At 48.6% G+C, this 18,946-nt stretch overlaps 4 protein-coding genes across 4 annotated transcripts; 2 read left to right on the forward strand and 2 right to left on the reverse strand.

The window, feature by feature from the left end:
* Positions 1-1,441: 1,441 nt before the first annotated feature.
* Positions 1,442-2,006, forward strand: BC939DRAFT_396386 (uncharacterized protein; the record flags this gene model as incomplete). The annotated part of the gene is made up of 2 exons (XM_051552290.1): positions 1,442-1,708; positions 1,818-2,006. The coding sequence occupies 2 exons, from the start codon at positions 1,442-1,444 to the stop codon at positions 2,004-2,006; spliced, it is 456 nt and encodes a 151-aa protein (XP_051412974.1).
* Positions 2,007-9,024: 7,018 nt separating this feature from the next.
* Positions 9,025-9,379, forward strand: BC939DRAFT_380477 (CCAAT-binding transcription factor (CBF-B/NF-YA) subunit B-domain-containing protein; the record flags this gene model as incomplete). Its single annotated transcript, XM_051551738.1, has 2 exons — positions 9,025-9,141; positions 9,281-9,379. Coding segments are annotated over 2 exons (216 nt in total), but the record flags the coding sequence as incomplete, so codon positions are not given.
* A 1,147-nt stretch (positions 9,380-10,526) lies between these two features.
* Positions 10,527-14,712, reverse strand: BC939DRAFT_410363 (glycosyl hydrolases family 31-domain-containing protein). Its single transcript, XM_051552916.1, has 5 exons — positions 14,268-14,712; positions 14,026-14,102; positions 12,304-13,877; positions 12,154-12,177; positions 10,527-12,028 (listed from the first exon to the last, which is right to left on the reverse strand). The coding sequence occupies exons 1-5, from the start codon at positions 14,610-14,612 to the stop codon at positions 10,587-10,589; spliced, it is 3,462 nt and encodes a 1,153-aa protein (XP_051412976.1). The 5' UTR covers positions 14,613-14,712; the 3' UTR covers positions 10,527-10,586.
* A 1,067-nt stretch (positions 14,713-15,779) lies between these two features.
* On the reverse strand, positions 15,780-18,347 carry BC939DRAFT_476550 (uncharacterized protein; the record flags this gene model as incomplete). Its single annotated transcript, XM_051558604.1, has 5 exons — positions 15,780-15,824; positions 16,135-16,224; positions 17,035-17,529; positions 17,619-17,774; positions 18,306-18,347. The coding sequence occupies 5 exons, from the start codon at positions 18,345-18,347 to the stop codon at positions 15,780-15,782; spliced, it is 828 nt and encodes a 275-aa protein (XP_051412977.1).
* Positions 18,348-18,946: the final 599 nt, after the last annotated feature.

An 18,946-nucleotide genomic window follows, 5' to 3' on the forward strand; every position in this document is an offset into this window, starting at 1 on the left:
AATTCGTTGGAGCAGCAGATAATGTGACACTGTAACAGACAGCACAGTAGATGTCTACACATAACAAAGAAAGTGAGAATAAACAGGAGTGAGCGAAAAAGAACTCGGGCTGCTTGCACGGTTGGTCAATTCCTTTTTGTGTGCTTCTGTGGAGGAGGATTGAGTTCAAGGAGCCCTGTTAAGGGGTCATCCTGATGGACGCACCTGAGACGGAGGCCTTTTTCTGCCCTTTGCTCGTCCTCCCCTCTCTTCCTTTCGTTGCCTAATCGAGCCATCGAGCCTTGCCCTTACTTCACTTTCCATAATCGTAAGTACCCTTTCCGGCAAACAATTGTCGGCCACTTTTGGACAACGCACAACGCTTCATCGTTTGCATGCAACCGCGCCCTGGTTCGTATAAAATCACCTCATTCCCTCTTTTCTTTGGCCACATCCACTTTTCGATCGCAAGACAACCCCGGTCCATCACACTCCATCTCACTGCAAACACAACACGCATCACGCATCACATTTCAAAACAGCAAGGCACAGTTGTTTTTCGTAATCCCTTCTGGTTCTTGTCTGACTGGATGGAAGCATGAATACAGCTGGTGGCAAGTGCTTTTGCAAATATAGGTCTCCCGCTTCTTTGTAACACCCGAAACCACATTATCTGTTGGAAACAAATAGAAGGCCACGTAACAATAAGCATTGAAGGAGAGATAATCATCCCGTCAGACTATGAGACGAGGCGCATGGGATTGTGCTGCGGAAACAAGAGAAGGATCTTGGCGCCGAGAGGTGGCAGGCATTGGGGTGGTTGATATATGGACCAACACTCCACAGCGGTGCTGCAGTCTGTGTGTGGGATTCTCCTTTCTCGCACTTCGCCACGGTCATTGTTCTTCTCATATTGCCCATTTATGGAATTCAATGCTGGCGAAGTACTTTTGGTGTCGATCCTTGTTCAATCTCTTTGCCATCTTTGAAGGACTTTGTAGTCCCCCCCCTTCACTCGTCGTTTGTTGCTACGCTTTGCCTGGTATGAGAGATGGTGTGATAGGTCAAAATGTGGAACTTGCTCATGAAAAATGAGATGAGGGCGGAAAAAAAAATGGCGCAACAAACTGAAGTGTTCTAATACCCTGTGAAAAAATGAACAAAAGGATGCAATGAAGATGGCTATGTGCATGGCGGAAGGTTTGTGGGACTGATAGCAATCCATGGTATAAGTAGCTGGTAGAGCGCCTTGCAATTCATGCAGCTTCAGGGACCCTCCGTGGCCCCCATGAAAGCGAGCACATCTCTTTTATTAAGATTTGTGATAAGCCAACTTTTCTTCCTTCACGTCATATCGAACCCTCAGACTGACGCAGCGCCTGATCCACTCATATAGGACGCATCTAAACAAACAACCCGAATCAACCCAACTCTCAAGGATACCGTTGCAATCACGACGACCATGAGCACAAAACGAAACCAGGCGACTACAATTGGCACTAACGGTGGACAGGACCGTACTTCAGGGGAAGGTGGAGACGATCATATCGACAAGAAGTTCAAGCAGGTTCACGGCGACGGTGACGAAGATGATGAGGAAGACGACGAAGAGGAGGCTCCCAAGAGCGGCAAGCGTGCTGGACGAAGAAAGATTAAGATCGAGTACATTGAGGACAAGAGCAGACGCCATATCACCTTTTCCAAGCGCAAGTCAGGCATCATGAAGAAGGTACGGCGATATTGCTATCATGTCCTGTTCCTTGACGTGGGGTATTTATTCAAATGACAATATGGCTCATGGCAACACATAATATCGACGGACGTTATGTTTTTCATAGGCCTATGAGTTGAGTACGTTAACCGGAACCCAGGTGCTTCTGCTGGTTGTGTCGGAAACCGGATTGGTTTACACATTTACTACACCCAAGCTGCAGCCGTTGGTAACCAAGGCTGAGGGCAAAAATCTGATTCAAGCCTGCCTGCATGCGCCCGACAAGGAGGCCACTCCCGTAAGCTTCGTTTGTTAAGCTGCTTTTAGTTGCTTTTATAGTTCGACGGTGTTTATGATGACTGATGGTTTTGTTTTCCTTTCATTCTGCTTGACTATTTTTTTAGGAACAGTACCCCAACAACGAACAGGAGGGCTCGCCCACAGCAGGATCAGGAGACGAAGACAACGATCAAAATTCGTCTTCGCCTGTCCAGCCCCCAATCCCATCGCCTCAGCAACAGCAGCAATCGATTCCGCAAAACGCTACGTACTCTGGACCGTCAGGCATCCCCATGTATCCTGCGCCATACAGTCACATCCCTTACCCTGCGCAGGCTCCTGGTCAGGCACCACCGTACAGCTACCCTAACATGGGCATGCCTTATCAGACAGGACCTCCCCCTTCCAATCCTAATGGTCCACCTCCTGCTCATCCATCTTCGCAGTACTGGGCACCATCACCCCAACAGCAGCAAGCACAGCAGGCAGTCGGATCAGGAGCACCACCTGCACCCTCAAAAGGCGCACGAGCAGACAAGTGAGGATGAGGATCGATAGGCGCTTCCGAGGAATACAAGCAGAAGGAAAAAAGAGCAAAAAAAGAAAAGAAAAAAACATACTGCGGCGGATTTGATGAAGCTGGATATATGAATTGAACAGCGGACAATCACAGTTGTAATAAAAGCAATTTTTCAGTGTCACAGCATTGGACAACAGAAGAGCATGGAGATGTGATGTGAACTCACACACCCCGCACACGAAATTAGTGGTGAGACATTTCGGCTTTATCAGTCAGTCAGTTTGTTCGATGCGTGTAGCTTCCCCCTCCATCTTGTCATTGGCCTCCTTGCGTTGGATTCCATTACTGCATTCTGGAAAATAGAGTTATTGACTCCTACTCTTTCTTTTAGCGTTCACCTCACATGGGATCGCGACCAGAGATCTCGCGCTACATCGTCTCCATGGACATCTTTTTCATGCACTTGAATCGGCAACCCATGGAGAGCCACGTTCCAACTCCCTTCTTTGGAGCACATCCACCGCTGTGTCCGTAATACCACGGAAATCAAGTCTTGTAGAACGCATGCCACATTTGCAGTCTGATCGTCAAGGGTATGGACACCTCCGACCGTCGACTGGAAGAGTATTCGGCGGCATTCTGCAAAGGCCGAAATAAGCCAGTTCAGCGCTTCAAGGATTGGATGTGACCATGTATTGTGGAGTCGACCGAGAACAACCCTCAATAGCGGAAAGCCGCTATTACTCATGGAACAGAGTCACCGGGCGTACTCGCTTCCAGGTTCTTGAAGGCCCTAAGTTCGTACCTGAAATTAGAGCTCCCGGAAACTAAATGGCGTTATTGGACATGAACCTCAGTTAGGATTGTATTCAGGGCCTCCCCATGCAACCAACTCGGAGGAGATCGTGGATTCCAACAATATAGGACGGCCCAACCTTCCTGTGATTGGGGCGTCTAGAGATGCGCATGCTCGTTGTCTCGGTCGAGACGCGCAACTCTCCTAGAAGACATATTATCCCAACCTGATCTTGCTTCCCCTGGAAAGATCTAAACAGGATTCCGACCGTTGATTCTCCAAGCTTCTCGCCGAGACCTTGAATTATCAGGAGATTGTCACGTAGCTATGGGTGTGCAGGAACTTGCGCGAATCCACTGTTGGCATCCGTATCGAGCAAGAGGGATTTGGGATCGGTAACCCGTGCTGGAAAGTCCGCTATCAAGTGTATCAGCGTTTGACAGAGTTGAAGTAAACTCAGACATCTCTCGATTTGCAGCACCTTGGGTTGGATTGAGATCTCTGCAGCGCAGGAAAAGAGGCAGTCGGAAACACTAAAGCAGCCGCGGTATTCGCTCACATGGCATCCATGAACGAAATATTTTTTTCTTTCGAGCAAGGAGGGACCCCAGCGGGTCGAGTGGATCCTGCAACACTGGAAACAGCTTGAGAAACTGGAAGCGTCGCTTGGACCGCACACTACGATGCTCCCAGCTGGACCGCCGTCCGTCAATCGATGTTAGATTCGCTGAGGGCAAGGGAGGGAAGGAGGTTCTTAACAGTGACATTATGTTCGAGTTAATGGAACACAAGACAGCGGTCCTTACCAATGATGAAGGTTGATGGGAAAAGAAACAAGGGCAAAGGCGGTAGAGTGATGGGACGGATCAGGGGCAGTGGCCGTCAGTCATATAGCTGTCAATAAATACCATGGCTTCGGTATATTTGCGGATGCAGCCATCCTGAGGGGATAAACATCTTCACTTATGCTTCTGTCCAGGCTCCGGACTGTCCATGCTCCTTTTTCCATCATCATTCATTGTTCATGGCACCTTTTTTCTTAACGGGATCAAATGATACCCAATGGACAGGGGTTTCTTATAGTCCTGGCGAAAATATTGTACGAGTTAAAATGTAGTATAAAATGCCAGCGCGTTGAGGCAACCCATATTCGTTTTCAGCTCACCATAACCCACGCTTAGGCATTATTCGACGTGTGTCGGAGTTTGCTCGACTCTAACACGGAAAGAATGCTATAGCGACTGTTTTAGCCATCACCTTCCTCGATGAGTCTTATCGTCGGCCTATGCCGATGTCTTGACCTTTCATCGCACTTCAATGCCATTCTAATACTGGAACGGCATCCTTGTAGCACATCATAGTAACCTTACTCATTGTCGAAGGGTCGGACGAAATTTAAAGCCGCACTTTGATTCACACATTATAAAAGATAGTGAGATCAAAAGAGATAGACCCAACCCCAGGCAACCCTTGAGCACTGGAACCTGCACATGTCTGTTTAAAGAGAGTGTATTTCCGTTCGCTGCTTTAAGAATAATAACGCGTCTTGAAGTGAGTCAGCCAAACAAAAGCATGGAGGCATTTCTCCATCGCAGTTTGTTGATTTATTGGTCTATAGCACTATAGCCTGCCATACTCGAACCAAGTGCTAATATAATATATATCTCCAAATACTCGTGTAAAAAAAGAAAAGACAGGCATGAATAAGACGCGCATTTATTCATCGCGTTTGATTTGGGCAGGATCGATGCCATAGCGTTTCATGAAGGCGAAGATGGTTGCTTCCGAAACACGGAATCCGAACCCACCAAAGCTGTACGTATTCAAGTCAAGGTAGGACCCTCCGCCATCTGCGCTCACTTTCTCACAAATCCCATTGACAGTCTCGGTTGCCTCGCTGCTCCACGCCAGGCGCTTGTCAACGACCGCCAAGAAATACCCAGACATTCCTTGGTCGTAGCCCCACGCGATGTTGATTTCGCCTTCTTTTTTCTCGTATCGCACCATGGAATAGGACCTTGTGATGAAAGGAAAATCAGGTCAGAGGACTCTAGTAGATAGCCAAGGAGATGAAGAGGTTCCACGGATAGGCTAGGCAGAGGAGGTTTCCGAAGGACAGGGGCAGGAGATGACAGAGATGACAAAGAAACCAGAGAGGCCTGAGACGTAGTAGGGGGGCTATCGAGGCTGTCTTATATAAATAGAAGTGCTGTGGGACTTGTAGAAGACAGTTTGGGAGAGACCGAGACGACATGAGAAAAGAAAAAAAAAAAAGAAGGGTTGGACCATGGAGATCCTGCTCTCGACTTTTATATGCATGGTCATGACCCGTGAAATTCTTCTTGCATAAGAAAAAGAGTTGTACACGCACAGCAGCATTTTTCCGCAATAGATTTCTGATATGTAGACTAGCAAAGCTGTCGTACCCTGAAAGAAAAGACAGAGAGGCGAGGACGAAGAACAAACACCAGGTCACACAAACCCCCGAAAGAAATCGGTTTAGAAGGACCGAGGCTGGTCAATACCGCGTGTGTGTAATCTGTGCATGTGCATGCGTACGGTATGCGAGGAACAGATTTGATGGCACAATCGGAAGCTTTGTTTTCTTTGCAGATAAAGACTTGTCTGTAAAAAAAAAAAAAAAGAAAGCGTCGAAGGATTGTGTCAAGAGTGCGTGTCGCATCGATGCGAAGAGACAGTTTGGATACCCTTTAAGGGGCCGAGATTTGAGTTGGGGGAGAATGCTGAATCAGAAATGCGTTCAAGGGGGTTTTCGAAAAAAAGAGATTTTGCACTTGCTTCTCGCTGATTTTTTTTTTTTGGCTGGGGAGGAGAATTAAAAAAGATGGAGTGAAAAGGTGACGGAGGCCCAAAATTGAACGCATTTCTAGTTTAACTTAATCTTCATCCTCACGTGCTCCTACACACTGCACTGCACATTGTACCCTATGGACTTGATGGTGTCAAGCCCTAGACAGCGTGCGCGCGGGCTTCATTCCACTTTTAGCCGTGTTACTTTACTGATTTACCAGTATCAAAGTACATACCTCAAATCACTCCCCACGAATGCGTTGAGAGTGGAGCTGTCCCACAGTGTGAGTGACCAAGGTGGTTACCACAGTGATTGGCTTTGCAGGGGATATGGAAGTCGTAAATGATCAGGCTGACCTCGGATCCTTTTTTCATCTACTTCTGAAGATGCGCCTCATAGGACACCAAGGCATTCATTTTGAAGGAATAAGACCCGAGTCCGGACTTGCTCGGGTGAATAGATGAGCTCTACTCCAGCCATATTAGCACCGCCAAGACCATCAATTGCATACCCACTCCGCCGACTAGCAATTGTCACCAAATCGATTTAAGCTCTCAGGAAGGCTACATCCGAAACATTGGAGTACAGAGCAATACTTTGGCCGGAACTTCACTTCAATTGCTGACCTGAAACCAAGAATCTGTGCGTATGGTCATCGTGATGACCCTATGTCTTATCGTATGGGTCTAATGAGACGGTTCCTGGATAGCCGTGCGCTATTTGTTGTATAGCTTTATGTTGCCTTCAATGATGATGTGCTCTACGATCGATCCTGGTGCTACGCTATTGGCAGAGGAGAGGTCCGGAGATACCTTCAAGATGAATCCAAAGCCCATGGCCCTGCCAGCGGACTCTGTATGACGCATGTATGATTTCCATGGCACTTGAAAGATTTATCGAGCATAAAGCGGAGAGGTGAACGTATACGCATTGGCATGATATTGTTTCTGAATTTTGCTTTTTTTTTTTCTTTTTTTTTTTCTCTTACCTCGTGTTTGTGCGCCGTCGAGTCGCGTCCTGCAGATAAGGATTGTCATTGAACAAATGAGTTGGCCCTGCATTTGGTCCATTCTGATCGTTCTGGAGGATGATATATAGTTCTTTCAAGAGGCACGCGATCCACTCTCTTTGTCGAGACACTTCTTTCCATGTTGAGTTTCTATACTCTCTTCTTCATAGAGAAGGAATGAAACACTCCTAGTATTTTTCTTTGTTTCATGCAAAAAGTCTCGAATACAAAACTCTTTCTATGAGAGGGTGAATCTGGTGGCACTACGGCATCAGATGAGACTCGATGACCTTTTCGTCTCCATAGCCATTGCTGAGTGTCTGCAATCGAGTGTGGGATAAGGGGCCAGTCCGAGACATGCATTTACCACATGCTGCAATTTTTTTATTGTTCCTTCCCGCCAAATTCAAAAGAATGAAGAGTGATAATTGAAGGCGTTGGCTGAGGCGATATATGAAGTGCGTGGGCGGTGAAGCGTGGGAATGGGTGGAGGCTGCCTCTAGTCTACTTTAGATTAGTTGAACCAGTGAAATGAGGCTGGGGCGGTATCTATCCAGGAAGCGGGCACTTTGCGGACGGTACCTGCATGGTGCATGAATTGGAGATGGTATATGGGCAGATGTATATTGAGGTTGTTCATTTAGGGAGCGGACTGCAGCGCAGTTTAAGGGATAGCTGCACAACATCTTCTACCCCGGATATTGTCCAAGACAACAATATATTCCCCGCGTGATATGTCTGTTTCGGACGCCATTCGAGGGATGGATATTAATGCGCCATAATGACAGCGCATTTGCACCCATCGACTTTCTGTCTATCGCTGTGTGATTACCTACTCGTTCATTTGCATATGTGCATGACGATGACGATGGTGCTGATGATGATGACTTTGGCCCTCGAGTCTATACTTTTCTGTCCACTGCATAAATTTTTCTTTCTCTTTTGTTTCCTTTCCCGCCAAAACCATTTTAAAGGTGCAACACAGCCCCGCAGAGCAGTAAGAGAGAAGAGATCAGCCAACCACCAGCCACTTCTCTCTCTCTCTCTCTCTTCCTCTTCCTTTCTCTTTCGCTCTCCCCTCTCCGTCCTATCGCATCCCTTCTCCCCCACACTCCGTCTTTACACGTCCCATCCACTCTCCTTGCTTCCCTTCTTTCTCTCTCCCCTCCCCGCTTCTCCTTTCCCCCCCCTCCTCCTCCACATTTCCCTCCATTCCCTCGGATCTGATTGGGTTCCATTTCATACGCACGTACACGCGCCAGAACATACCTACACACCCACGCCGCCTACACTCACACCTCCATTGCTCGCCCTACTGCCGCCCTTCTTCCCTCTACCCACACATGCAGCACCAGCATCCACAGCATGGCCAGTCCTACCAGCAAGGGGGGCTCATCTACACCAGCCAGCAACCACCGTACCATCTCCCACCTGTAAGTGAGATCCTTAAAGCCTTATGACAGTAGACTGCGGCAGGGTGGACCAAGGAAGCGGATAACTAACACCGCTGCGGTTTGTGTAGCACGATGGAGCCAGCAGTGGCGGCGGAGGAGCACATTTCCAAGGATTTCACCCACAAACAGCCTATCCCTCCATGGTATAGTGGATAATTTCATACAAAAACAAACAAAAAAAAAATGTGTCAGCTTGACGAATATCTTGTTTCAATCCCAATAATACTTACCTTCTTTGATAAAAACAACTTCATCGTCATCGTTATGTTTCTTAGACCTCAGGACTGCTGAACCCCCAGAGCCCTTCAGGCTCCTCACCTCCAACGCTCCCCCTCCACGCACATCCCGACCCTGAGACACTCCATCATGTTCATCAGCAGCAACAGCAGCAGCAACCGGCATACCAGCAGATCCCAGGAGAGGAACCGCATCGCCATGTGGTACTCCCTCCGACACAATCCGCAAACGGACAGGAGGAGGAGCCGTTGTATGTGAATGCGAAGCAATATCATCGGATCTTGAAGCGGCGCGCAGCTAGAGCCAAGCTTGAGGAGATGAACCGAATGGCCAAGATTCGCAAGGTGAGTCTCTTTGAAGTGCATGAATATGTGCACAGGATGGGGGAAAAAAGGATGGCAAGGCGAATGCACACCTTCTTGCTATCCTCTTTCCTAATCTCTTTTTTTTTTTCCTGCTGCTAATGGTTTCTTATGAATATAGCCATATTTACACGAATCCCGACATAAACATGCTATGCGCCGTCCACGAGGTCCCGGGGGTCGGTTCCTAACTTCCCATGAAATCTCTCAACTCGACCGTCTCCAAGCCCTCTTTGAAGCGATGGGTGGCGTCGGACCCGTCGGTGGAGACATGCACCTCGCCTCCTCGAATTATACACCCGAACAGCAGCACGAAATCGTGCAGCAGCAGGTTCTTATGCAGCAGGGACAACTTCATCAACAACAGCAGCAACAGCCGCAACCCCAGCAGCAAGGACAGCAAGGACAGCAGGGGCAGCAAGTGGGACAGGTAGCGCAAGGACAGATACAACAGATCCCGTTACCGCTACAGCATCATCTTCCAGGTTCCAACCGTCAGCAGCAGCAGCAGGGTCCGTTCGGTACAAGTACAAATACTACTGGCGTTAGCGGCGGGTATAACCAAGGTCTATACACCTCACAACCCTCGGTACTACCGCCAACCTTGACTTCTTTATCTACCACCGGGAGCGGACCCAGCACCAGCATCTCGACAGCTAGTCTCCTGAACTACTCCCACAATGACCCCACAATTTCAACCTCAGTAGGACACATGCCCTCGGGGAGACAGATTCACAGCGCACACACTCCATTGACGCCCACAACCTCAACCCCCACAACACCTACACCCGCTACCCCCCGTGGTTCCGACGAATCGAATATCTACTTGCAGGGTGCTGCAAGCCATGCGGAGGAACAGATTGGCGAAGCATCTGGTTCTGGCACCCAAGGAGGAGGAGTGGTTACGGAGATGCAGCTGCCAGAGGCATCAGCGACGACGGCACATCAGGGGACGTTGTATCCAGGCGCGATTCAGGGACTCGAAGGCCAACAGGGACAGGAGGAGGTTGGAGAAGATGATGATGGTAGCACAAGTCTTTTGACGCCCACAGGGGACGACTAAGCCGGAGTCGGTCGCGACGTTCAAGATCTTTTTTTGTTTTTTTTTGTTTTTTTCCGGCATTACTTCCCTCGGCTGCTTTGTCTATTCCTTCATTCACTTCAGTCCCATCCGCTTTGTCTTCGTCTTCGCTTTTGTGTCCATTTCTTTAACCCGAGCCTGGTCATCTCGTCTTTTTTATTCACACTTCTCCCACTCCAAGTGGTTAGCATAGCTTCGTCAATCGTCCTTTCCCATCTTTCAACAACTAGCTCCTCCTCGTTTATATCGCTTTTTTTTGCCCCTGTACATAGACAGAAAAATACAAATTTATTTTATTCATTTTGGTCATCTCGTAAACATTACATTGCCCTTTGTATACGATGGTCTATGCCAGACCCCACTGAATATACCACTCCGAAAACAAATCAATTCCCAATCCCTCAACCGTCAACGACCCAACTGCCTGATCCACCTTCCAGCTCACCCCTGTCGCTGGATCCTTGCCCTCCGTACCGTTCAACCCGCCATTCAGTCCATCGCCGAACGGAATCCTCGCTCCATTGATATCCAGCACTGTCAGCCTTGCCTCATTTATAGCAGCAGGCATCGTCGTTGTCGAGTTACGGCCCTCCAACAAAGGGACCTGTGCAGTCGTCTGGCGGTGCTCGGAGGCTGACGCAGAGGCCAAGGACCGGCGTTTGAACGAAGCCTGCTTCGTCCATCGCTCTCCAGAGCCTTCGCGCGTATGCACACGTCCACTGACTCCATGATCTACAACATCGCGCCTGTGCAACCCATGCTTTCCCTGCGCACGCAGTTCCCAGTGTCTCTGTTTCTGGTCTCTGTCCTTGTTCTTGCTGCTCGATCTGTCCGTCTGCGAAGGCTTCGCCGCAAAATTCAATCCCACCACTACAATCTTCCCAATCCGATCCGAATGCTGTACCTCTCGCCTAAACGCGTCCACCTGCGCCGGATCCATGCCCTTCAGATCTCCACCTCCTTGGTTTCCGCCAGGCCACTGTAGGACCGCCTTGCTCATCAGTTTCTGTCCCTGGGGATCCATCTGGAATGAGACCATGGCGTTGTACTCATTCTGAACCGAAGCTCCGTCGTCCACATACATTTCTCCGGCAGCAGTACCCGCAACATCCAAGGCCACGATTAACGAAACCGGCTGCATCCTCGTCGCCGCAACCGTCGACTGTGCAGGTGCCTGGATCGGGATAACCGAGCCCCCACGGACCGACATTGGGATCGGATCGCTTTCGGCCTTCGCACTCAAATACGCATACCTCCCATCCTTCCCTCCTGCGCCAGTGCCCATGACAGCTTGAAGCGTCGAAAAATCAAACCACTGTCCATCGCCTGGGAAGAACGCCTTGACCTGAATCTGTCCCTTCGTCAATGCAGGTGAAACCAGCACGTTATCACCCAACAAGAACTGCTCCTCGACTTTCCACGAGACCGGATCTTTCGGGAACTCGAACCACAGGGGCTGCCAGATAGGTCGTCCTGTCCGATGAGACCGCTGATGGAGCGTATAAAAATACGGCAACAGCGAGTACCGCATCCCCAATGCCTGTCTCGTCGCCGGGAGTACCGAATTTGGCCACATGTACGGTTCCTGATCCGTCGCATGGATATCGTTGTGGTTTCTCGCGAAGGGATAGAGCGATCCGAGTTGGTGCCAGCGCAGACAGAGTTCTTCGGTAGTGTTGCCGTTGAAACCGCAGATGTCGGCTCCAACAAAGGGGATTCCGAAGAGTCCGAAGGATAGGATCCCAGAGATGGAGTACTTCAAGTGGTCCCAATCCGACCAGTTATCGCCTACGAAGGTGTTGTGGGTATAGGGGGAGAAAAAATGAGAGAAGAAGGTTCGTTAGCATTGCCATATGGAACAGCGAGCTGTGTTATTCCTGAATAAAGGAAACAATAGTTTGCAGGTTGCTTACCAGTCCAGTGGGCAGCATAGGCGCCTGCGGACAAAAAGTGTTGTAAAGAAGTGCGGTGTAGTCAGTAACCTTTGTTCTTACATATAATTCACACGCATGCTACAATGATTCAAAAAAAAAAAAAAAAAAAAAAAAAGGTGTGCTGCTTACCAGTGCCGGCAAAGGACGATCTCGTCAAGATAAAGGGCCTCCTGTCCGGCTGGAGCTTCAACAGGGCCTGATGCGTCGCGGCCGCCTCCATATGTCCATACAGATTATGAGTATCCGTCAACCGCAGCCCATTCTTATGCACCGCATTCTCTGCCAACGTCTTCTCGTCCAGAGGTGCCTGTCGTCCCGCGTTATTGATCGCATACTTCAGACTCTGCTGAGGTGCTGCATCCTCTCGTTTCCGCTTGAGGGCATTGGGGGCGTCCTTGTTACAGGGGCCACTACAGAAATTACTCGGTTCGTTCATATCGATCCAGGGGTACACATTTACGCCCAGAGCTTCCTCGGTCTTGCCCAACTGTCGCTGCCAATACTGCCAGGTCTCGTTCGTGTTGAAGAAATCGGGAAAATATGTCTGTCCTGGCCAAACACGTCCCTCGATCGGTTTACCCGTCAAGGTCTTGATAAACACATCCTCCTGCATCCCCGAATCATAGGGCTCATATCCCGGAGCAATCGGGATTCCGGGGTCGACAATCAGGATCATGCTCTGATTGCTCGCCTTCAAATTCTCCGCCAGTGCACGAACCTTGGCTTGTGGGTACCTCGTCTCATCGAATGTGAAATCCCGATACTGATCCATGTAATCGATATCGATCCAGACCCCATCCAATGGAAGGTTCTCTTGTCGGTACTGTTGAACAACCTGTTCGACCGCCTCGACATTCTTATATCCGTATCTTGACTGATGGAATCCCATGGCCCAGGCTGGGGGCATATGCGGTCGCCCAATGACTTCTGTATACTGGTCCATCACCTCCGCAGGGGTCGGGCCTACAAACACTGTGAAGTCCAGAACGCCTCCAATGACCTTATACGTGACCTTGCCCGGCGTCACAAACACATCCATTCCGTTTGAATTCCTCAGGAAGACCCCATGTGTGGATCCGTTACGCATCTCCATATAGAACGGGTGAGATCCATACAAGTTCTGGTCCTTCGGTGTCGGAGCATCCCTTGCCCAAAGCGTCTGTCTTGTACCCTTGGGATCCCGCCTGAACGACGACATGACCTCCCCGAGTCCATAGATATTCGCTTCCTTTGGAATCACAGACGAGATCTCTAGGTACTCATCCTCAAATACCAACGAGTCCACCCCAGCCACGTTCGAATCAAATACAACCTCCCCATCCTGAACCCTCTTCACCAGGAATGTAAATGGATTCTCCTTGTACTCGAAAGCATACCCACGTTTCTCAACCTTCCTCACGGTCTCCTCCGTCGGGGGCAGGGCCTCGCGTGGGATTTCATATCGCGTCGCGTTCGCATCCACAATCTTGATCCGGATCCGGGACTCGGTCTCAAACGCAACCTTGACATTCAAGTTCGGAAGGTCTTGGCCAAATCGGGCACAGTCTGCGGGAGAGCCATTCAGGGACAAGGAGAGCGACAGGGCCGAGTCAGATTCTTGGACGGATGAGACAGTGTAGCCTTTGCAGGGTTGTTGTTTCAGGAAGCAGAAGGGGGCGTTCAGGGTATTCTCGGTCGAGTCCCAGCAGCATCCCCGGTCGTAGCTGTTGAAAGCGTATCGAGGAAACGGGAATAAGAGGGGAAGGGGGAGAGAGAGAATGGAAGGGAGGGAGCTGTGGGTTAACTGATTGCTGAATATATTGATTAGGTAAAAAAAAAAAAAAAAAAATCGTGTAGAAAACGAGCTTTTACCATTCCTGAGCGTTGATGCCCATGTAACCACAATCGCGTCGGCTGACAATATCGGTCGTGCAGAAGTATTCTTCATTCTATAGTGAGAGCAGTCGATTGCCCGCGAGGAAAGCAAAAAAAAAAAAAAAATGGACGATCGTTTAGAGAGAATGATCCTCCTTCAATTGATCGCTCAAAATGGTGCCACCAACGCCTATGTATTACGAGGAATGCGAGGGAAGGCATTCATTCCAATCACATACCTTCTTCTGGAAGCACCAGGGAACGGGTGCCCTGGAGGGAGACCAGCAGCACTGTCGCTGGATGCACTGGTCCTTCGTGATACCGAGGAATCCACAATCCTGTCTCCCCAATAGATGTGAGCACGTATCCTGACCATCACTGGATGCAGGCGCTGGCGTCGGCGAGGAAGTTGCAACGGAGGTTGGGGTATTGTCTGCAGCGGCGTGGATGAATGCCTGGGGTCGCGTCGCTGCAGCATGGACTTGGTTGACGGCGGTCGCGGTGAGGCCAAGGAGGACTAGGGCGAGGACGAGGAGGCGTGGTGGGCGCGGTGGGCGTGGTGGGGCAGGTGTGCGAGGCCCCATTTTCAGTACTTTCGATAGATGTACTTCAGCTGGGATCGGGGATGGAAACAGAAGATAGTCAGGGACGAGAGAAGGAAGTGGAGTTCAAAGGGAGAAGAGCTGAGGAGTAAAGAGAGAGAGGAGGCTGTTGGCTGCCTGGTCCTTTTTATGCAATTGCACACCTCCATTGCACATCCTATGTCCATGACTCCATGGGACACCCATGGCAACACGCTCAGGGGGAAGACAAGGCTTGAGCGGTCGTAAGGAGGAATTCCCCGTTGGCATAATGTCTGCTCCCTCCTTCATTGCCCATCGTTCATCACACTTCACTGTCTTCATTCTCATCGATCACTCCCCATAGACATTCAGCATGTGCTTTCGTGCTTGTGTGTGTATGTACCTGTCTGTGCAGGGGCTGTTGTGGCCAGTCCTTGTCCCTTTGACCCCGTGCTTATCCTATACAAAATACATTCCCTAATTCCCATCAGTAAAAAAAAACAGGCTCTTTTCAAATTGACCTTTTGCACACAGGCAAATCGATCCCTGTGCTCACATCCGTAGTCAGCTCTTGACGTTATCATCGTCGGAGTAAGCAAAACGACCAACAAAATCACCTTCGAAACGCGTCTTTGAGATCGGAGGGGGGGAGAGTTATCGTCCCTCCTGGCAATTAACAGCAAAATAAATACTGCCCATTCCTCCCGAATGCATGCCAATTCCTGCATCGTCTACATTAACCACCGATAGCAAATATGATAAGAGAAAACAAAAAAAAAACACCAAATCGACCTCACGATAAGCAACAATAGCATCGTTTTCTTTTTTGTGCCGCGTAACAGGGCTCATGGGAAACGAAATATACTGTACTCATGCGCAAGAGCCAACGCTTACAACGTAGTTCCTGGCTCTCTTTAGCCATGTACGCGTCTTGTATGATAGTGCACTAGTCCACAAAGGTAAAAAAAAAAAATTGCACACGGATCAACAGCCGCTATTATTCTCTTTCAATTGTCGCACAAACATCCTGTGTCGGAGCCAATTCGGATACGAACGTCCAGATATGTATCTTTTTTTCTTCTTCTTAAAGTCCTTGGCTCATTTCCTCATGGAAAGAAGGTAAGGGGGTTCAACCATTTTTTTTTTTTTTCACATGAGACTTCTCCAGGGCACCACCGCCCCTGTGAACTAAGCTACATACATGTCCATTGAGCCATTATTGTCGGGACAATCCTATGCACTTGCATGAATACGATAGCTCCGCCTTATCTTCCTTCTCTTATTACTCCACACGCAATGCGGGCCAGAAAAAGAGCCGTTTTGGTTTTTTTTCTTTTTGTGCAAACGCAACCCAGGTTCCAGTTCACATGAAGGGAGCCCAATCTCTTTGTCATGGACGGAAACGCGCTACCAGCTAGCAATTTAGACGACAACTGTACCAAGACCCCTTACGATCGCTCGCTTAATTTCTTGCATCTTGATGGGAGGGGGAAGTTTGCGAGAAGAGTAAGCAAAGATGTGAAGAAGAAAAAAGTGTTATCACATAGGATGTCTTATCGAAACGAATAGCAATAACAGCCGCAATAAACAAGAATATGGCAATGACATTTAGCTGCTGCTCTGTATGTCCGTTCTATAAACAACGGTAGGTTGTTGTTGTTGTTGTTGTTTTTTTTTTTTTTTTCGTAGATAATCAAGGTGGTCCTTTTCATTTTTTGAGGTGAAAGAAACCTTTCATGAAACGCACGGCGAATAATTCTCGTTATTATTATAATATATATTGCTTCATGTATAGACCCACCAACGATAGTAAGATTGTAGGCGACAAAAAACTGCTCCCCTAATACGGATGCTATTCCCCCGACTCTGCAACTTCACTGAGAACTCCACTGAGTTCAGATGGCAGGGTTTTACAGCGCGTTTCCATCGTTTGTTCCGTTATCAGGATGTCGGGAACACTAGGAATTCTGTTGAGACCGAGAATATCAAGGCCAAGAGGCGGTATTACCTTCAAGAGCGACGGTCTGACAAGTATAAGGGCGCCGTGTTTGTATATTTGGCCGAATCCTACTGTAGTCAGAACCACGTCAACAGCAAGGTTGTTATATTTGTTTAAAATGCGTTTATCCTTCACCACTCCCTGTCGCCACCGTTCTCCCGCTCAAGCAAAGAAGATGAAGTGTATCCAGAGCATCCAAATAGTTTTATTTTATTTCTTTTATTTATTTGCTTTGGATTTTCAGTGCAGAAAATAAAGACACATTATAGATCGGCTTCCTCGGATAAAATGCTCTTCTCTTCATATTATTCGAGATCGCTGTGGCATTATCACAGCGGGAACCGACCTATAATGTGGACCCAGAACTTTTACTGAGGTAAAATTTTTGGAACGTGTCGGGAGAGGACCAATTGCCGTGTGTAATGATGTCGTCAATGGGCATACCCGACTCGGCGGCGATGGTAGATCCAATGGCTCGGGGCTTGACACCACGGGTAGTGACATATCGTCATTGTCAGGCAGTAATTGTAGGTAGGTAAGTGCAGGTGAGATGTCGAAGCAACCGATTTCAGTGGGCATTATATCCGTGGCCTTTAGCGCGGCGATGTAATCTTTGTAGACCATGCTCTCCGTGATTGATGGTCGATCGTTGAACAGATCTAAAATGGCTGAGCGCTTGGCGAGGACGGTGGCCAGCTTCCAATCTCTTGTGTGGCGTTGATGGGCGAGATAGTTGATAAGGAGGACTGGATCTGGGTGAATCGGGTCCTCATCCCGTTCTTGTGCCCATTGGATGTAGACTTTTTGGACAGGACCGTAAGCGACGTGTCGACGTTGGGCTTGTGGCGAGTTCAATATCGTATACGACGCTTCTGAGCTGAGTCCTAGTTCCGAGTACAGGCGCTGCTTACGCGCCATGCCAGGTGTGGTGTAGTGGTTCTATATCAGGTAAAAGTACTAGCTGTGAATACGTTGCTCAATAAAGGTCTCTTCTGGTCAGCGATGTCTTTACATAACATTTGTCTTACTGTAAAAAGCTCCAGACGCAGAGAGCGCTTGTAATGAGATCCTTTGGCAGAAGGAAAATAAAGGCAGCAAGTGCCATTTACAAGAATGAGAAAGGCGACGACACACTCGTTAGGGATCAGCAAGGTCAAAGGGATTCTGTGTTTTGACTTCAGTGTCTAGATGACGACATTGAGGGGTGCTGTCCTTAATCATCCGCTCTCGTTCGTTATAAGGCCATGATCGTTACCTGGTCGAGGGGCCTTCAGGCTGCGCGAGCGGACTCGCAGGAACACTTGATTGCACTGGGAGTGCAGAAGCTCAGACGCACAGGCCCCGTCTCTACTCTTGTTGGGCGATGCGCTATGATGGCCAGCGATGGCAGAGTATAGTGGGACAGGGGTGCGTGGAGCGACTTAAGTAGTCGTACAGGGCAAGCGTTGTGCAAAAGTATTAGGAGGAAACAGACCAGGAACCTTTCAGCCCTGTCGTTCTGTGTTATTTATTAGACAGCTTCCAAGTTCAGCACGTACACGGAAGTAAAAAATATGTACATGTACATGTATTTGATAAAGAGAAGTGAGTCTACAGAAAGTAATTCCCTTTTGTTCTGATGATGATCGCCATTCAGTGGCATGGCTGCTCTTTTCTCGTGAATCCGTTTGACACAATTCCACGCCCATGACACTCCTTGTCGAAGCAAAAACTACCCATTCAAGCATCCAGTAAACCCAGAGCACGACAAAAGGCATGTGCTATTGCCCAAAACGTCAACTTCAAAAAAACCGAAGAAAATCCTCTTCTGGTTACTGTGAATGAGGATTGACAACAACGAATGCTTCCAAGCTGGATGTGTATAAATTCTGAAGCGCGATTGAATGCTGCTCGCTGTAATGCCATAGATTTTTTCGGACGATCGCATACATCGTATATACATGCTGCAAAGGTGCCTCAACAGTGTCAAAGCCGTTGTACGGGGATTGAAAGTTCAAGCGGAAAGCCTAATTGCCTTGTTATAGACAAAAAGGCCGTAAGCAGAGAGACGTCTTATCTCCAAATGCACATTTGCTTACGATTTATACCCTCATTAGCCGTTGCTGGCTGTGGAGGAAGGGATGAAATGGGCATCTGCATCTTCTAGCCTTATTCAACAAAGTAAAATTAGAGCCAATCAATCGGGCTTACCTCACAAAAAAAGACGCGTCGCCTACCAAAAATCAATTTTTTTGTTCCTCTCTAGGGACCTCTATATTCTTTCCCCGGGCTCCCTCATAACTTTGTGCAAACCATATAGAGACAGAGGGGACTCGGCTCCCTTGCTTGGTCTCACGATTTTTTATTTTTTTTTGCT

The sequence above is a fragment of the Gamsiella multidivaricata genome (genome assembly GCF_025024155.1).
Source record: "Gamsiella multidivaricata strain RSA 2152 chromosome Unknown BC939scaffold_27, whole genome shotgun sequence".
Classification (NCBI taxonomy): Eukaryota; Fungi; Mortierellomycota; class Mortierellomycetes; order Mortierellales; family Mortierellaceae; genus Gamsiella; species Gamsiella multidivaricata.

What these genes read in the sequence shown, in the direction of transcription:
- BC939DRAFT_410363 (XM_051552916.1), bottom strand. Translation starts at nt 14,612, where the DNA reads ATGGGGCCTCGCACACCTGCCCCACCACGCCCACCGCGCCCACCACGC. An exon ending in GGCATCAACGCTCAGGAATG is followed by an intron (nt 13,878 to 14,025) that starts GTAAAAGCTCGT and finishes CGCTTTCAACAG; the next exon opens with CTACGACCGGGGATGCTGCT. An exon ending in CTATGCTGCCCACTGGACTG is followed by an intron (nt 12,029 to 12,153) that starts GTAAGCAACCTG and finishes ACACCTTCGTAG; the next exon opens with GCGATAACTGGTCGGATTGG.